The 12,879-nt window shown below is 42.3% G+C and overlaps 3 protein-coding genes across 3 annotated transcripts; all 3 read right to left on the reverse strand.

Moving 5' to 3' along the window:
- Nucleotides 1–97: 97 nt before the first annotated feature.
- LOC110507719 (claudin-3) lies at nucleotides 98–2,226 on the reverse strand. The gene has a single exon (XM_021587920.2). The coding sequence runs from the start codon at nucleotides 2,008–2,010 to the stop codon at nucleotides 1,360–1,362; it is 651 nt and encodes a 216-aa protein (XP_021443595.1). The 5' UTR covers nucleotides 2,011–2,226; the 3' UTR covers nucleotides 98–1,359.
- Nucleotides 2,227–3,264: 1,038 nt separating this feature from the next.
- LOC110507720 (claudin-3-like) lies at nucleotides 3,265–4,989 on the reverse strand. Its single transcript, XM_021587921.2, has one exon. It carries the CDS (start codon nucleotides 4,395–4,397, stop codon nucleotides 3,738–3,740), a length of 660 nt encoding a protein of 219 aa, XP_021443596.1. The 5' UTR covers nucleotides 4,398–4,989; the 3' UTR covers nucleotides 3,265–3,737.
- Nucleotides 4,990–6,543: 1,554 nt separating this feature from the next.
- LOC110507721 (claudin-4-like) lies at nucleotides 6,544–7,918 on the reverse strand. The gene has a single exon (XM_021587922.2). It carries the CDS (start codon nucleotides 7,598–7,600, stop codon nucleotides 6,926–6,928), a length of 675 nt encoding a protein of 224 aa, XP_021443597.1. The 5' UTR covers nucleotides 7,601–7,918; the 3' UTR covers nucleotides 6,544–6,925.
- Between the last annotated feature and the right edge of the window lie 4,961 nt (nucleotides 7,919–12,879).

Raw genomic sequence — 12,879 nt, forward strand, 5'->3', positions numbered from 1 at the left:
GAACCTCTGTGTGCAGATGGTAACGAAATAAAACAAGAGGAAAATATATACATAATTGATTATTGCTTTCTGAATTAAACCAATAGAGATGCAAACCTTCATAAAATAACTGTCTTTATTAAAAAAGCAGGTGATGTGCAGTTAACACTGCAGGACTAACACACACTGTAGCACTGTTCTGGCTGGACACAGGTGCACAATGCCCCCATTTCTCCTCATTGCCCCAAAACACTGAGGCCTTCAGTTCGTCTGCTCCCAACCTGTTCTCCCTTCCCTCTGTGCACCACTATCCACACTGTGTTGAATTCATCTGTCATCTATCTGGAGTGCAGTTGACAGCATTCAGTACAGTTACAGTACTCTGTATGTTAGTAGTATTTCGGATCTTATTAGGATCCCCATTAGCTGCTGCCAAGGCAGTCGTTACTCTTCCTGGCATCCAAACAGATGCTTACATCACACAATCACACTGATGATAGAACATCACCATCAAACAAATGCATCTCTTTCACAAAGTCTTTTACAAAACAAAATGCAAAAATATTCCAACACAAAATTCAAATCCCACATAAAAAATAAACACAGTTCCTTAAAAAAGTATTTGTGAACATACTGATTTTGTTAAATCTTCTGTATTCTTGCAGTGAAACATTTTTTTTCCCACCTCTGTCGTTTTATTAACGTATCAGTCAAATGTAGTATTTTTAACAGCCTTCCTTAGTTTCTGAAACCCAAGCAATGCGTCATTTATATGAGGCAATAACATAGAGAAATGCCAATGAGAAGATAATGATTGAATATTCTACATTCTATATCATTTGATGTAGCGTCGTTGCCTGAAGCTACGGAAATAATGAAATGTTAGTGATTTAAAATATGAAAGGACTCAATGACTAACATCTTAGACAGGAATAATCATAAAAGTACAAACGTTATGTCATTAATTCAATTAGGCTTGTGTATGTATTTAAATGAGCTTGATATATTTTCAATGGATATGCATAGCTCACTAATAATCCAACCCTTAAAACCTTGTAATTGAATTAATAAATGTAGAGACTACTGATCTTATTTTTAATTTCCTTTGTTCTCACTAAACCCAAATGGAAAGCATATGATCCTTCTTTCTTACACAATCCGGCCCTGGAACTTCTATGCTTTTCCTTCAGAGTAGATATTACAGAGACAAGTACTGTACACACGTAGACAAATCCAACAAAACAATGGTGAAAAAAGCAAAAACAAACACATCCCTTCATTGCGGAGTCTCCTTGGGATTCATGAAGCCCCATTAGAAACACGTGTAGAATAATGTTTTTGGTTGCTATATAAATAGTCCTTGTCCCATCCATCGTCCCATCACACATAGTCTTTTCTCTCGAACCCGGGCCCACCTGGGGTAGAGCGTGAGACAGAGTATGCCATCCGTGAGGGGTTGTACCTCTTCTCCCGAGGGGGACAGGAACAGCAGAGGAGGCTTCCCCCGAGGATCATGAGGGCTGAAGCCCCCCAGCCAATGTAGAGCGCTGCCCCTAACTCCCTGCGCTGAGCATCAGTCAGCAGCGGGTTGTAGAAGTCCCGGATGATAGTGTTGGCTGACCAGGACACTGGTATCAGCTGCATGACTCCCGACACGATGAAGAACACCCCAGAGATGATCATGACTTTAGCTTTGGCTGCCTCGTCCTCAATACAGTTGGTGCACTTGGCCCCGGCGATGGCGATGAGCACGGCCAGGATGGCCAGGAGGATGGAGATGACCGTGAGGGCCCTGGCGGCCTGGAGGTCCTGGGAGAGGGCCAGCATGGAGTCATAGACCTTACACTGCATCTGGCCTGTGCTCTGGACAACACAGGTCATCCACAGGCCCTCCCAGATGATCTGAGCTGTGACGATGTTGCTGCCGATGAAGGCTGTTACTCGCCACATGGGCAGGGTGCAGGACACGATGGCAATGATCCATCCTAATACGCATAGAGCGATCCCCACTAACTCCAACCCTGCAGACATGGTGGTAGTTCTGTTGTTGCTGGAGCTCCTTCTGTGTTCCTTTCAGTGCGCCGTGTTCCGTCACACCTGAGATACCTGAGAGGATCTGACAGAGGATCTGTGAGAAAGAAAGAGACCAGCCAGAGTCAGAGACACTAACACCAATTGACTTAATTTAGCCCCTAGCACCTGTGAGTTTGTGATGTGTGATGTTCTGGTGCAGCCGGGAAGACAAGTATCCTTTATATCCCAGATCAGCTGAAGGGAGGAGCCCTGGAAGGTCCAAAAAAATGCTTCTCTGTGACATCACAGGGTAGGATTAAAAGTTGTAAAAAAAAAAAAATGGTGGTTTTCAAAACCTGCAAGGAGTTACTAGCCAGAGGGAGGGTATTATCTTTCTCTTCACGTCACCACGAATCTCATAGTGTCTCATAGAGTGTGAAAATCACTCTTTTTAAAATGTTTTAGCTTTTGACATCGGTTAGAACTTTTTAACTTTATATATATATATATTTTAAACCTAAATTAAAAATGAGGTTGAAAAGTGGGGGAATTTCCCTTTACTCATTAATAATAGATTAGCCCTAATCTTGTCTCCTCAGAGCAATCATTCTCTCACAGCATTAGCTGAAGCAGCTTGTAAAATAAGAATGCCTGATCTCAATTCATCGGCAACAAGCTGTCTTGTTCACTCTATTTGACGTGGTCTAACGGTCATGTCTGTCTGTCACTGACTCCAGTGCCCTTGAATTCCTAACAACCGGGAGGGTCTCCCCTAGTTATGCCCCAGAAACTGGGATAATAGACTTTCATGACCCGGTGTTGATAACTCTCTCCGATCCCCATCTTGCTATGAAACAGACCCATTGTTTTGGGGGCCATTTTGGAATGGCTGAAAGTGGGGGGCTGACAAAGCAAGCTCCTTGTTATCTAAGCCCAACAGATATGGTAGTCAGACAGTTAGCTAGCAGCTATGAAAGAGAATCCAACTCAACACATCATTACCATGGATAGATACCCAAGGATCAGTGAAGGAAAATGCCTGTTATTTCCTGATCTGGGTAGAATGAATGACACAGAGGCAGTTCTCTGATATAAGCTGAGAGATTCAAACATACTTTTCTTATAAACTGTATAGCGAGTAGCACAGGACCTAGTGGCACTTCCCATGTAGCAAATCACTTAATAATGTGAATGAAATGTACTGTATAAAGTAACATATAGCAACAAGTTATATTTTTCTGTCATTATATTAAAAAATATTTGAAGAAAAAATGAAGTTTTATGAAACAGTTTTTATTGTGAAATTGACACACATCGAACATCAAAATAGTTGATATTTTCACACTTAACAAAAGCTGTTAAACGGTCAGTGTTTGGCATATTGTTATCCAACATACACACAACATAAGCTGTTATTCATTCAGTCTATAGAATATAAAATGTAACAATGCAGATGGTTTCAATTCAACTCCTTTCAAATAGTAAGATTACAATACAATATTTACAACACCTTTGTATATTTTAAACAGGCATACAGTACAAAATAAAAGTACATCAAGTCCAGTTTGTTGTGTTCCCCTTCAACAGAGCACCATCAAAAATGATCCAGTAAAAAAGCAGTATTTTATTGTATTGGTAGAAATCACCACCATTTTATCTGTTCTGGAATTCAAGGTTGGTATCAAATGTCCTTCGTCCGCTGAGCAGAAAGCAGAAAGCAGCTGCTGCCAGATATCCAGGTCAGTTCAAACATAGTCTCTTTTGTCATAGCCGCTAGGGGCCACAGACCTGGTCAGGGAGTACACCATCCGCGAGGGCGGCCCTGCATACCTCTTCTCAGGTTGTGGGGGGCAACTACAGCACAGGATGCACCCCCCAATGAGGAGAAAAGCGGCTGCAGCCCAGCCCAGGTAGAGAGCCCCTCCAATCTCCCTTTTGTGAGCCTCAGGAGTGATGGGACTATAGAACTCCATGATGATACTGTTGGCTGACCAGGACACAGGGATCAGCTGCGTCAGCGCTGCTACGATGAAGGCTACCCCCGCTGCGATCATCACCCGGGCCTTGGCCGTCTCGTCCTTTACACAGTTGGTACACTTAGCCCCCACCACGGCCACCAGCACCCCCATGATTCCCACAACTATGGAGATGACTGTGAGGGCTCGGGCTGCCTGCAGGTCCGAGCTGAGGGCCAGCATGGAGTCATATACCTTACACTGCATCTGGCCCGTGCTTTGGACCACACAGGTCATCCAGATGCCCTCCCAGATGGTCTGAGCCGTGATGATGTTGACCCCAATGAAAGCGGACACCCTCCACATGGGCAGGGTGCAGGACACGATGCTCAATATCCAACCCAGGACAGCCAGGATCATCCCCAGGATCTCTAGTCCCAACACAGCCATTTTCTTGTTTTACCTTCTTCTGTAAGCAAGTCTACAGGTGTCTTCACTCTCTTCACTTCACTGTCTCAACTTCACGTACAGAACGGTTTCACTGTCTGGGTTCTGCTCTGGAATTCTCACCACCTGTATACTCCCAGTTATCTTTATAGCACTCCACCAACAGAAGGTAGAGTCTCATGGCGATTGGCCAAGGAGGTTTTCAAATGTTTTTTCTTTTCTTTCTTCTCAACGACCCCCAGAACAAGCTTTGGCATGAGAACGGCTTGGCTGCACAGATTAATGATTGAAAGGTTGGGCCATGATTGATCCCCAACTGTTTGGGCTGAGGGGAAGGTCAATAAATGGCCAAAGCGAAATAGTTAAAGGATAACGAACAGGTTAAGAATGGACAAGGTAATAATTACAAGTGGAGGAATTGGGAATAACATAAACTCATGTGTTAGTTTAACAGATGTCTACCATTGTACAATTATGTTCAGTTCAAGATACATATTTAGCTCTCTGTGGAGTGTTTACCTCAGTGTATTACTGCTAACCCTTAGAGAGAGCTGCCTAGGAGAATCTGTGTTGGCCTACTGTGTACAAGCACTATTGGCTAGTTTCCAACCCAAATACCCTAATGAAGGCCTAAGCTGAATTGCGTTGGGTTCAATAATAAATATATTTTTAAACAAACTTCCATGTTGCTGAATATCTTTTCATCTGGTTTCCAACCCCAGCAGTAGGGCTCTTTCTTGGATCACTTTCTTTCAAAATGACATGACCTGGGTCAGGAGCCAATGACTGCTCTCTCTGGTACCTGATAACATTATTTTGGGAGATGACGTTGCACAATGAATAAATGCAAAGCTGCATTTGATCATGGTTTTCCACTGCCATGATTCAGACAACAGACAAGCCTGAATTTCATAGTAAATTGTATCTTCTTTCTGACTGCCATTGAAGATTTCTGACAAAATGTGAGACTCCGTTATCTTTTGTCTTTGTTTGGCTAACAGATTTAGAGATCACAGTTAGACAAGTTTCTATTTGGCTGTCAGTCCAGTGGACAAACATCTCCCAGTGAGTGAGTGGGATAGTGGTCATTGTGGCTTGGGAGTTGATGTGATGAGTGGGTCAGTGTTATCAGACAGTGTCCTCTCCTCAAGGTCACTCTGCACCAAAGGGTTTCACCATTATTTGAACTGTCTCAACTGTCTGCAGCACAGGAAGTCCCACACACATACACTGGACTCTGCATGGTTATAGATGGGTACTTACACTCCCCAGGTGAACAGACTGAGTAACACAATAGAGCTATTGGAGGCTATGCTTGTTTGTACGATGCTCAAACATCCCTAGGCAGTACTTTAAGTCTATGCTATAAGACTGTCTTAAAAGTGTTTTCCCCTTATCTTATTCTTAGACTATAATGTAAATAAAGCCATTGTCTTATTTTTCATCAATGGGAGCATTGTGAAAGAAGCTAGTTCACCTTATGATCACAGTGTGGGTTACCTACCTCCCCTCCCTATGAAAATGGCTGCTTTTTGTCAGGCTCAGTTTCACTCTCCCAAATGGAACAGGGGGCACAATGGAAGGCAGCAGAAGGCACCCTTCAGAAACAAAAATGACATTGTTGCTGCTCACATTAGCATTGAAATCAAAAAACGTATTTGTGAGCGGTAGACGGGCTGAGTTGTCTAGATTTCAGGCGATATGGACCTGCAGGCATTCCTTCCCTATATTTTGGTATATTTCTTCAGATCCTGTGTCTTCAATGGGATGTCCTGTCTCAGTGTTCCGTTGGTAGCCTGACCTTATTAAGCCAGTTTCATCCTTAACCATAGGCACAGTTACCCCTCCGCACATTCATAGCATTCCTGTGGTTATATCATCTGCGATAAGACCTTACTTTCAGAAGGGAATGTCCCTGCTATAAGCCAATTTAACAAAAAAGGAGTTGCTTGTCAGTATGATGTATACTATTGTATACACACATTAGCTGGCACAGTGCATGATGTACTCTCATTATGATATCATACTGCTGGATAATAATGCAAAATGCTGTAATTTACCCGGTAATGAGTGAACTTATCTTCATTTTTGTATCATCATTGTCAGTCGTGCTAGAAGATTCTGAGTAGACACAACTTACTTAGGATTAAATGGGAAAGTTATTTTAATTATTTTAAACAACATTAACATTTTCATGATCTAAATCTTCATCATTGAGTAACATTCATTTGAAATTTAGTACACATTTTTGAACAGGTAAAACATGAATAGGATATTTCTCTAATTTATTTGACTCTATAAATGCATGTCTCTAGCTTTACAGAAATCATATATGTAAAACACAATCTAGCATTAATCGGCAATCATTTATACTTTATATCTGAATCAAATATCCCACATGGCTGCATTTGTTCTGCACTACCCCTATAGTGTGCAATCAGGAAAGGGGGGTCGCTAACACTAGTTATCCCATCAGTCCCATCAGTCTCAAGGGGCTGTCTCTATACTAAAGCCATTGAACATACACTCTCTCACACATAGTCCCTCCTCATATATCCATTGACAGACATGGGAGACTTGACCGCAGAGTAGTTCACCACCTTGTGGTGCCCAGACCCAGCCCCGTTCCCACCCTGGGGTGCTTTCGGGGGGCAGGAGCAGCAGAGTAGAGCTCCCCCTAGGAGAAGCAGACAGGAGGCAGTCCATCCAAAATACAGTGAGTTCCCAAACTCCCTCTTCCCCGTTTCCTCCAGCATCGGGTCGTAAAAATCCAAGACGATGGTGTTAGCCGTCCACGATACAGCCGTCAGCAGCAACAGCCCCGCCATGATGAAGGTCACCCCGGCTCCCAGCAACATGCGAGGCTTGCTGCCCGTGTCCGAGCTGCAGTTGGTGCACTTGGCCCCGGCTACAGACAGGCCGATGCCCATGATGCACAGCACCATAGAGACGATGACCAGGGCTCGGGCCGCCTGTAGGTCCACAGGGAGTCCAAGCATGGAGTCGTGGACCTTGCAGTGCATCTGGCCCGTGCTCTGGACAGAACAGTTCATCCACAGGCCCTCCCAGATCACTTGAGATATGACGATGTTCTGGCCAATGTAGGCGGCTACTCTCCACATTGGCAGGCCACAGGCTACCATGACCCCTAGCCAGCCTGACACACAAAGGATCATACCCAGGATCTCCAGGCCGGCCGAGGCCATCTCTGGAACTAGTCTCTCCCTGTCCCTGGGTGCTCTGGTCCTGGTCTGTGGCTGTCGTCTTTCTCTGTTCTTGGTGATGTGATCTTGGGCTGTGGTCTGTCCCTTGTGCAGAGCTGTTGTAGTCTCCCCTTGTCCCCTGGCACTGGGCTGTTGTCTGTCTCTGTTCCTGTGTCTTCTGGGCTGGGGTTGGGCTGCAGTAGTCACTCCCTATCCCTGGGTCTCTCAGGTTTGGTCTGGATAGAAGGCGCTCTGTGTCTCAGAGCACAGCCCTCTAAAGATGATATCAGATCTCCTTGGCTCAGAACGCCCTGGATAAGACTTTAGTCAGTTAGGGAGAAAGGGGGAAAGACAAGGAGAGTGGGATAAACATATTCTACCGTTCTTTATACTGCTAAGAAGATTGTAAAGTGGAGTCAGTTTACATTCAAATAACACCAAATATTTTAGGGTAACATTGATATTTTCGCTTCACAGCTAAATCGGGTAGTTCCAGTAACTGAATCACTGTCTCTGCATATGAGGTCAAGACACACAATGACAGGGTTTGTTCAGTCAGTTAGACAGATACATTATACCTCTTGGGAGAAACCGCTCTGCTCAGAACAGGCCTGGCACTGAACATGTGTCTTACTCTGCCTGTTTTGTTCAATTAAGTTCTATAAGTCTTATACCATGAAAAAAACATGTGAACTGAACAGGAAAACCTCTAGCCCTATCAACGTTTCACCTTGTTTGTTAGCGTATTCACTGAAGTTGTAATGGATGTTATCTGGACGTATATAAAATGATGAAGGGTGGCTATCAGACAAACAACTGTCCTGTCCTGGTAGAGTTGTTAGGGTTGGCTGGCCAGCTCTATGTGATTTATAGTCCATTATAGGCATTTCTCTCACTAACAGGGGTCATCACTGGAGTCATAGGTCAAAACAGGGGTCACTGCTGTTTCATACCTCCCACCAGATAGTTAAAACAACACCTAACAACACATGCCATCTCACTTGGCTGATCTCCACTACAGGTTGTTGGAAGGCCAAAAACGTATTATCACTGAATCATCACTGAAAGTCCCTGAAAATCCCTGAATGACCTTATGAAATATCTTTTTATCTTTTTTTTTGAGATGCTGAATGTCCTTATCAGATCAGAACAGGGATATTGCAGCCAGAGTTGTTTATGGGTGTGTATAATGGTTGTCCAGCCAGAGGGAGCCATGTCTGTCTGTCTGTCTGTCTGTCTGTCTGTCGAAATGGTCCAACGAGGATCTGGTTTACACCTGATCTCAGGTTGACCCTATAGCTGTTTTGCCTACAGCAAGTTGTATAAAGCTCATTAAATGTGGTGTTAAATGCAAACTACAAAAATACTTAAAAAGTGTCAATTAAACATTCAACAATCTTAGTGGTTACTCCCTAATACAAAGGGGAACTGAGGAGTAATTAAACATTCAACAATCTTAGTGGTTACTCCCTAATACGAAGGGGAACTGAGGAGTAATTAAACATTCAACAATCTTAGTGGTTACTCCCTAATACGAAGGGGAACTGAGGAGTAATTAAACATTCAACAATCTTAGTGGTTACTCCCTAATACGAAGGGGAACTGAGGAGTAATTAAACATTCAACAATCTTAGTGGTTACTCCCTAATACGAAGGGGAACTGAGGAGTAATTAAACATTCAACAATCTTAGTGGTTACTCCCTAATACGAAGGGGAACTGAGGAGTAATTAAACATTCAACAATCTTAGTGGTTACTCCCTAATACGAAGGGGAACTGAGGAGTAATTAAACATTCAACAATCTTAGTGGTTACTCCCTAATACGAAGGGGAACTGAGGAGTAATTAAACATTCAACAATCTTAGTGGTTACTCCCTAATACGAAGGGGAACTGAGGAGTAAAAATACAAAAATGATCTCTGTTTACAGAAGATTTCATTTGTTTTATCTAGAAATAAAATTAAGTTACTTCAGAGATGTGTGAGGACAAGCATCATCGATAACGCAAGCCTCATCATGAAAACAGAAGCTACGATTAAGTTCCACATAATTATATTTTATATGTTGGCTCCCGTTACTGTAGTTACTGTAATATTCCCAACCAAAATATGTATGAGCAGCTTTGTGACTCAAAATGAATCAGAAATGCATAGTTCAGTTTCTGCAAAATACTAATTTGCCTAACAGTTGGTAGCAGCGTTGTACTAGTCTAAGATAACTCTGGGGAGACTGGCTATAATCCTAGACTCATATCACAATACAAACACACGTGTCCAGGAACACCTAGAGAAGGCTACCCACAGACAGAATACCTACAGGATAAGGTTTGAATCACAACAGGGGAGCTGATTGGTAGATTGGTACATCATCCTAAATGTAATTCTAACAGACTGCAACTCAAGGAGACACCATGTGGTGGAGAAGGGTAACTGCTGACTATGAAGGACTGTACTCTAGGATGCAAGATATTTTCTTACAAACACATTAATATCTGTGGAAATTAAATGTTTACTATTGGTATAATTTAGAGAGTCATCAGGTTTGAAGCAGGTATTTGGTAAGAGTTCTCTCTGGAAAGGGAACAAGCACAAACACTCCTCGGTTGTTCACCTGCCGTTGGAACGGGAGCAGGTTAGACCAGTTTCCAGGGTTACAGGTGCCTGGCTAGCTTGTCACTACCTCCTGCCATGTATATATATACATGGCAGGAGGTAGGTACAACCTTTTTTGGTAACAGGTAGAACTATTTTGGGTTCCTTGTAGAACCCTCTGTGGAAAGGGTTTTACATGGAACCCAGAAGAGTTCTACCTAGAACCAAAAAGGGTTCTTCAAAGGGTTTTCCTATGTGGACAGCCGAAGACACATTTCAGGTCCTAGATAGCACCTTTTTTTCTAAGAGTGTAGAGAGAGAGAGAGAGAGAGAGAGAGCGAGAGAGAGAGAGAGAGAGAGAGTACCTTGTTGATAGATTCTCTACCTTCTCTAAATTCTTCAATTTTAAACCTTTTTTGGTGACTCTTTTTCTTCTAGTATCTGAAATAATTAAACAAAATATAGATGAAAAACTTTTAGTAACCAAAAGTAGACAGAGAGATAACTTTTGGAGAAATGTTTTCCTCTGACATTCCTGTACTGTAGTACATTCAGAGTTAATGCTAGGTTCCAGCAAATGAATAACAGAAAATCCCTGGAGACAGAATTGCTTTCTCTCCCGGTCACTTTTTGTCACTCACTATTGCACAATCCAGTCTGTAACTCTTGGTGTCTCTGATGCCACAACACACTATGGCACATTACTCAGCATTATCCCCTGAGAAAATACGATCGGACAAAATAATTGAAAAAAGTGAAACCTGCCTCTAAATTCATCCCTTCATTAGAAAACATGAAATTACAGTGTGATACATTCAACATGTAGATTTAAAGGAACTTGTGAGTCGACTGTGTCTGGAGGACAGTCACCTAAATCTTCTGAGAATTATAAAGATTCTCATGACAAGAAATAAGGTATTATAACAACTCTTATTACACCTGATGACCCCTTTGATTTAGTTTACATGTCATTTTCCTAGCCACCGTGCTTCTACACCTGCGTTGCTTGCTGTTTGGGGTTTTAGGCTGGGTTTCTGTACAGCGCTTTGAGATATCAGCTGATGTACGAAGGGCTATATAAATACATTTTATTTGATTTGATTTGATGATGCATGTGATGCTCTGTCAATCCAGAACCACATGAGTCATTGAATTTCCTGTGCTTCTAATGGTTAATGGCTAGTTAATGTGAGATCTTTGTCGCATGCTTGGATAACCCACTGAAACTGTGACTCTGTCCCCTTCATCATGATCCCTGGGCACAGAATAATTACATCACAGATTACACACAACAACCTCCCCCTGACTCCTGCCCAACCACCCACACAGATACACACACAGATATCCGTATTTGTAGGAGAAAACCACACATCCTTATTTTCATCAACCATTATACTAAAACCAAATAAAAATTATCCCGTAATAGCATCACGGGAGTGCAACATGCCTTCTAGCCTTTCGTTAAGCCGTCATTGTAAATAAGAATTTGTTCTTAACTGACTTGCCTAGTTAAATAAAGGTTAAATCAAATTCAATAAATAAATAGTTCACACCCGCAACAATAACAATGTCTGAAAATACCACTACCTCTACATAAGCTAATTCACACTTCTAAGAATGATCAAATGTGTGGTTGGGTTATACAACCTATTATTATATATAAAAAAAGCTATGACTATTCAACCCCAGAAGTTATAGTTCAATTAGCACTACACATAGGCTGTGTTTATACTTTCTGCGGTGTGAAAAGCACAAAAGGTACAGTTTAGACCAGGGCTGTTCAATTCCAGTTCTGCAGGGCCTAAATAGTTATGTTTTTTTGTTTCTGCTAGTTAATTGCACTCACCTGGTGTCCCAGGTCTGAATGAGTCCCTTAATTGAAGGAGAGGATACAAACCAGAAGTGTTTCAGCCCTCCAGGGCCGACATTGAACAGCCATGGTTTAGACAGTGGCAGGTGTTTTTGTCTCTTTGTGACCAACGTCATGTTATCCTGGGAGTAGTGTGTGCCTTTTCTTGAAACTGCATGTATCTCAACAAGCCTTTTATTTCTTACACCCAGAACAACAATAACAATATCTGGAAATACTAGCATTCAGTTTCAACTGCCTCTTTATTAGGAGTTCCACAACGTGATCAACATTACACCATAGAACCAGATGTATGCTGTTTGACCAAAAAACTACAAACAATCTAACAACATGTTACCACGTTACTAGAGTAATTACAGTGTTACTACAGCTGTATAAGAGAACACTGGACGAGAAGAAGTAATGAAAAGTGTTACCAAAATAAGAAAAACAGTAATGTTGCAAGAAGGTTCTGCTTTGTAGGTGTCTATGTTGTTTACGGCATTCCTTTCTAGGTGTCTATGTTGTTTACGGCATTCCTTTCTAGGTGTCTATGTTGTTTACGGCATTCCTTTCTAGGTGTCTATGTTGTTTACGGCATTCCTTTCTAGGTGTCTATGTTGTTTATGGCATTACTGTCTAGGTGTCTATGTTGTTTACGGCATTCCTTTCTAGGTGTCTATGTTGTTTACGGCATTCCTCTCTAGGTGTCTATGTTGTTTACGGCATTCCTTTCTAGGTGTCTATGTTGTTTACGGCATTCCTGGGTAGCAGCACTGCGGGTGTTTGAGTGTTTGATTACATGTTTACTACGTGATCTGGTGTAGGACTCCTGATCCTA

The sequence above is a fragment of the Oncorhynchus mykiss genome, chromosome 27 (assembly GCF_013265735.2).
Source record: "Oncorhynchus mykiss isolate Arlee chromosome 27, USDA_OmykA_1.1, whole genome shotgun sequence".
Classification (NCBI taxonomy): domain Eukaryota; kingdom Metazoa; phylum Chordata; class Actinopteri; order Salmoniformes; family Salmonidae; genus Oncorhynchus; species Oncorhynchus mykiss.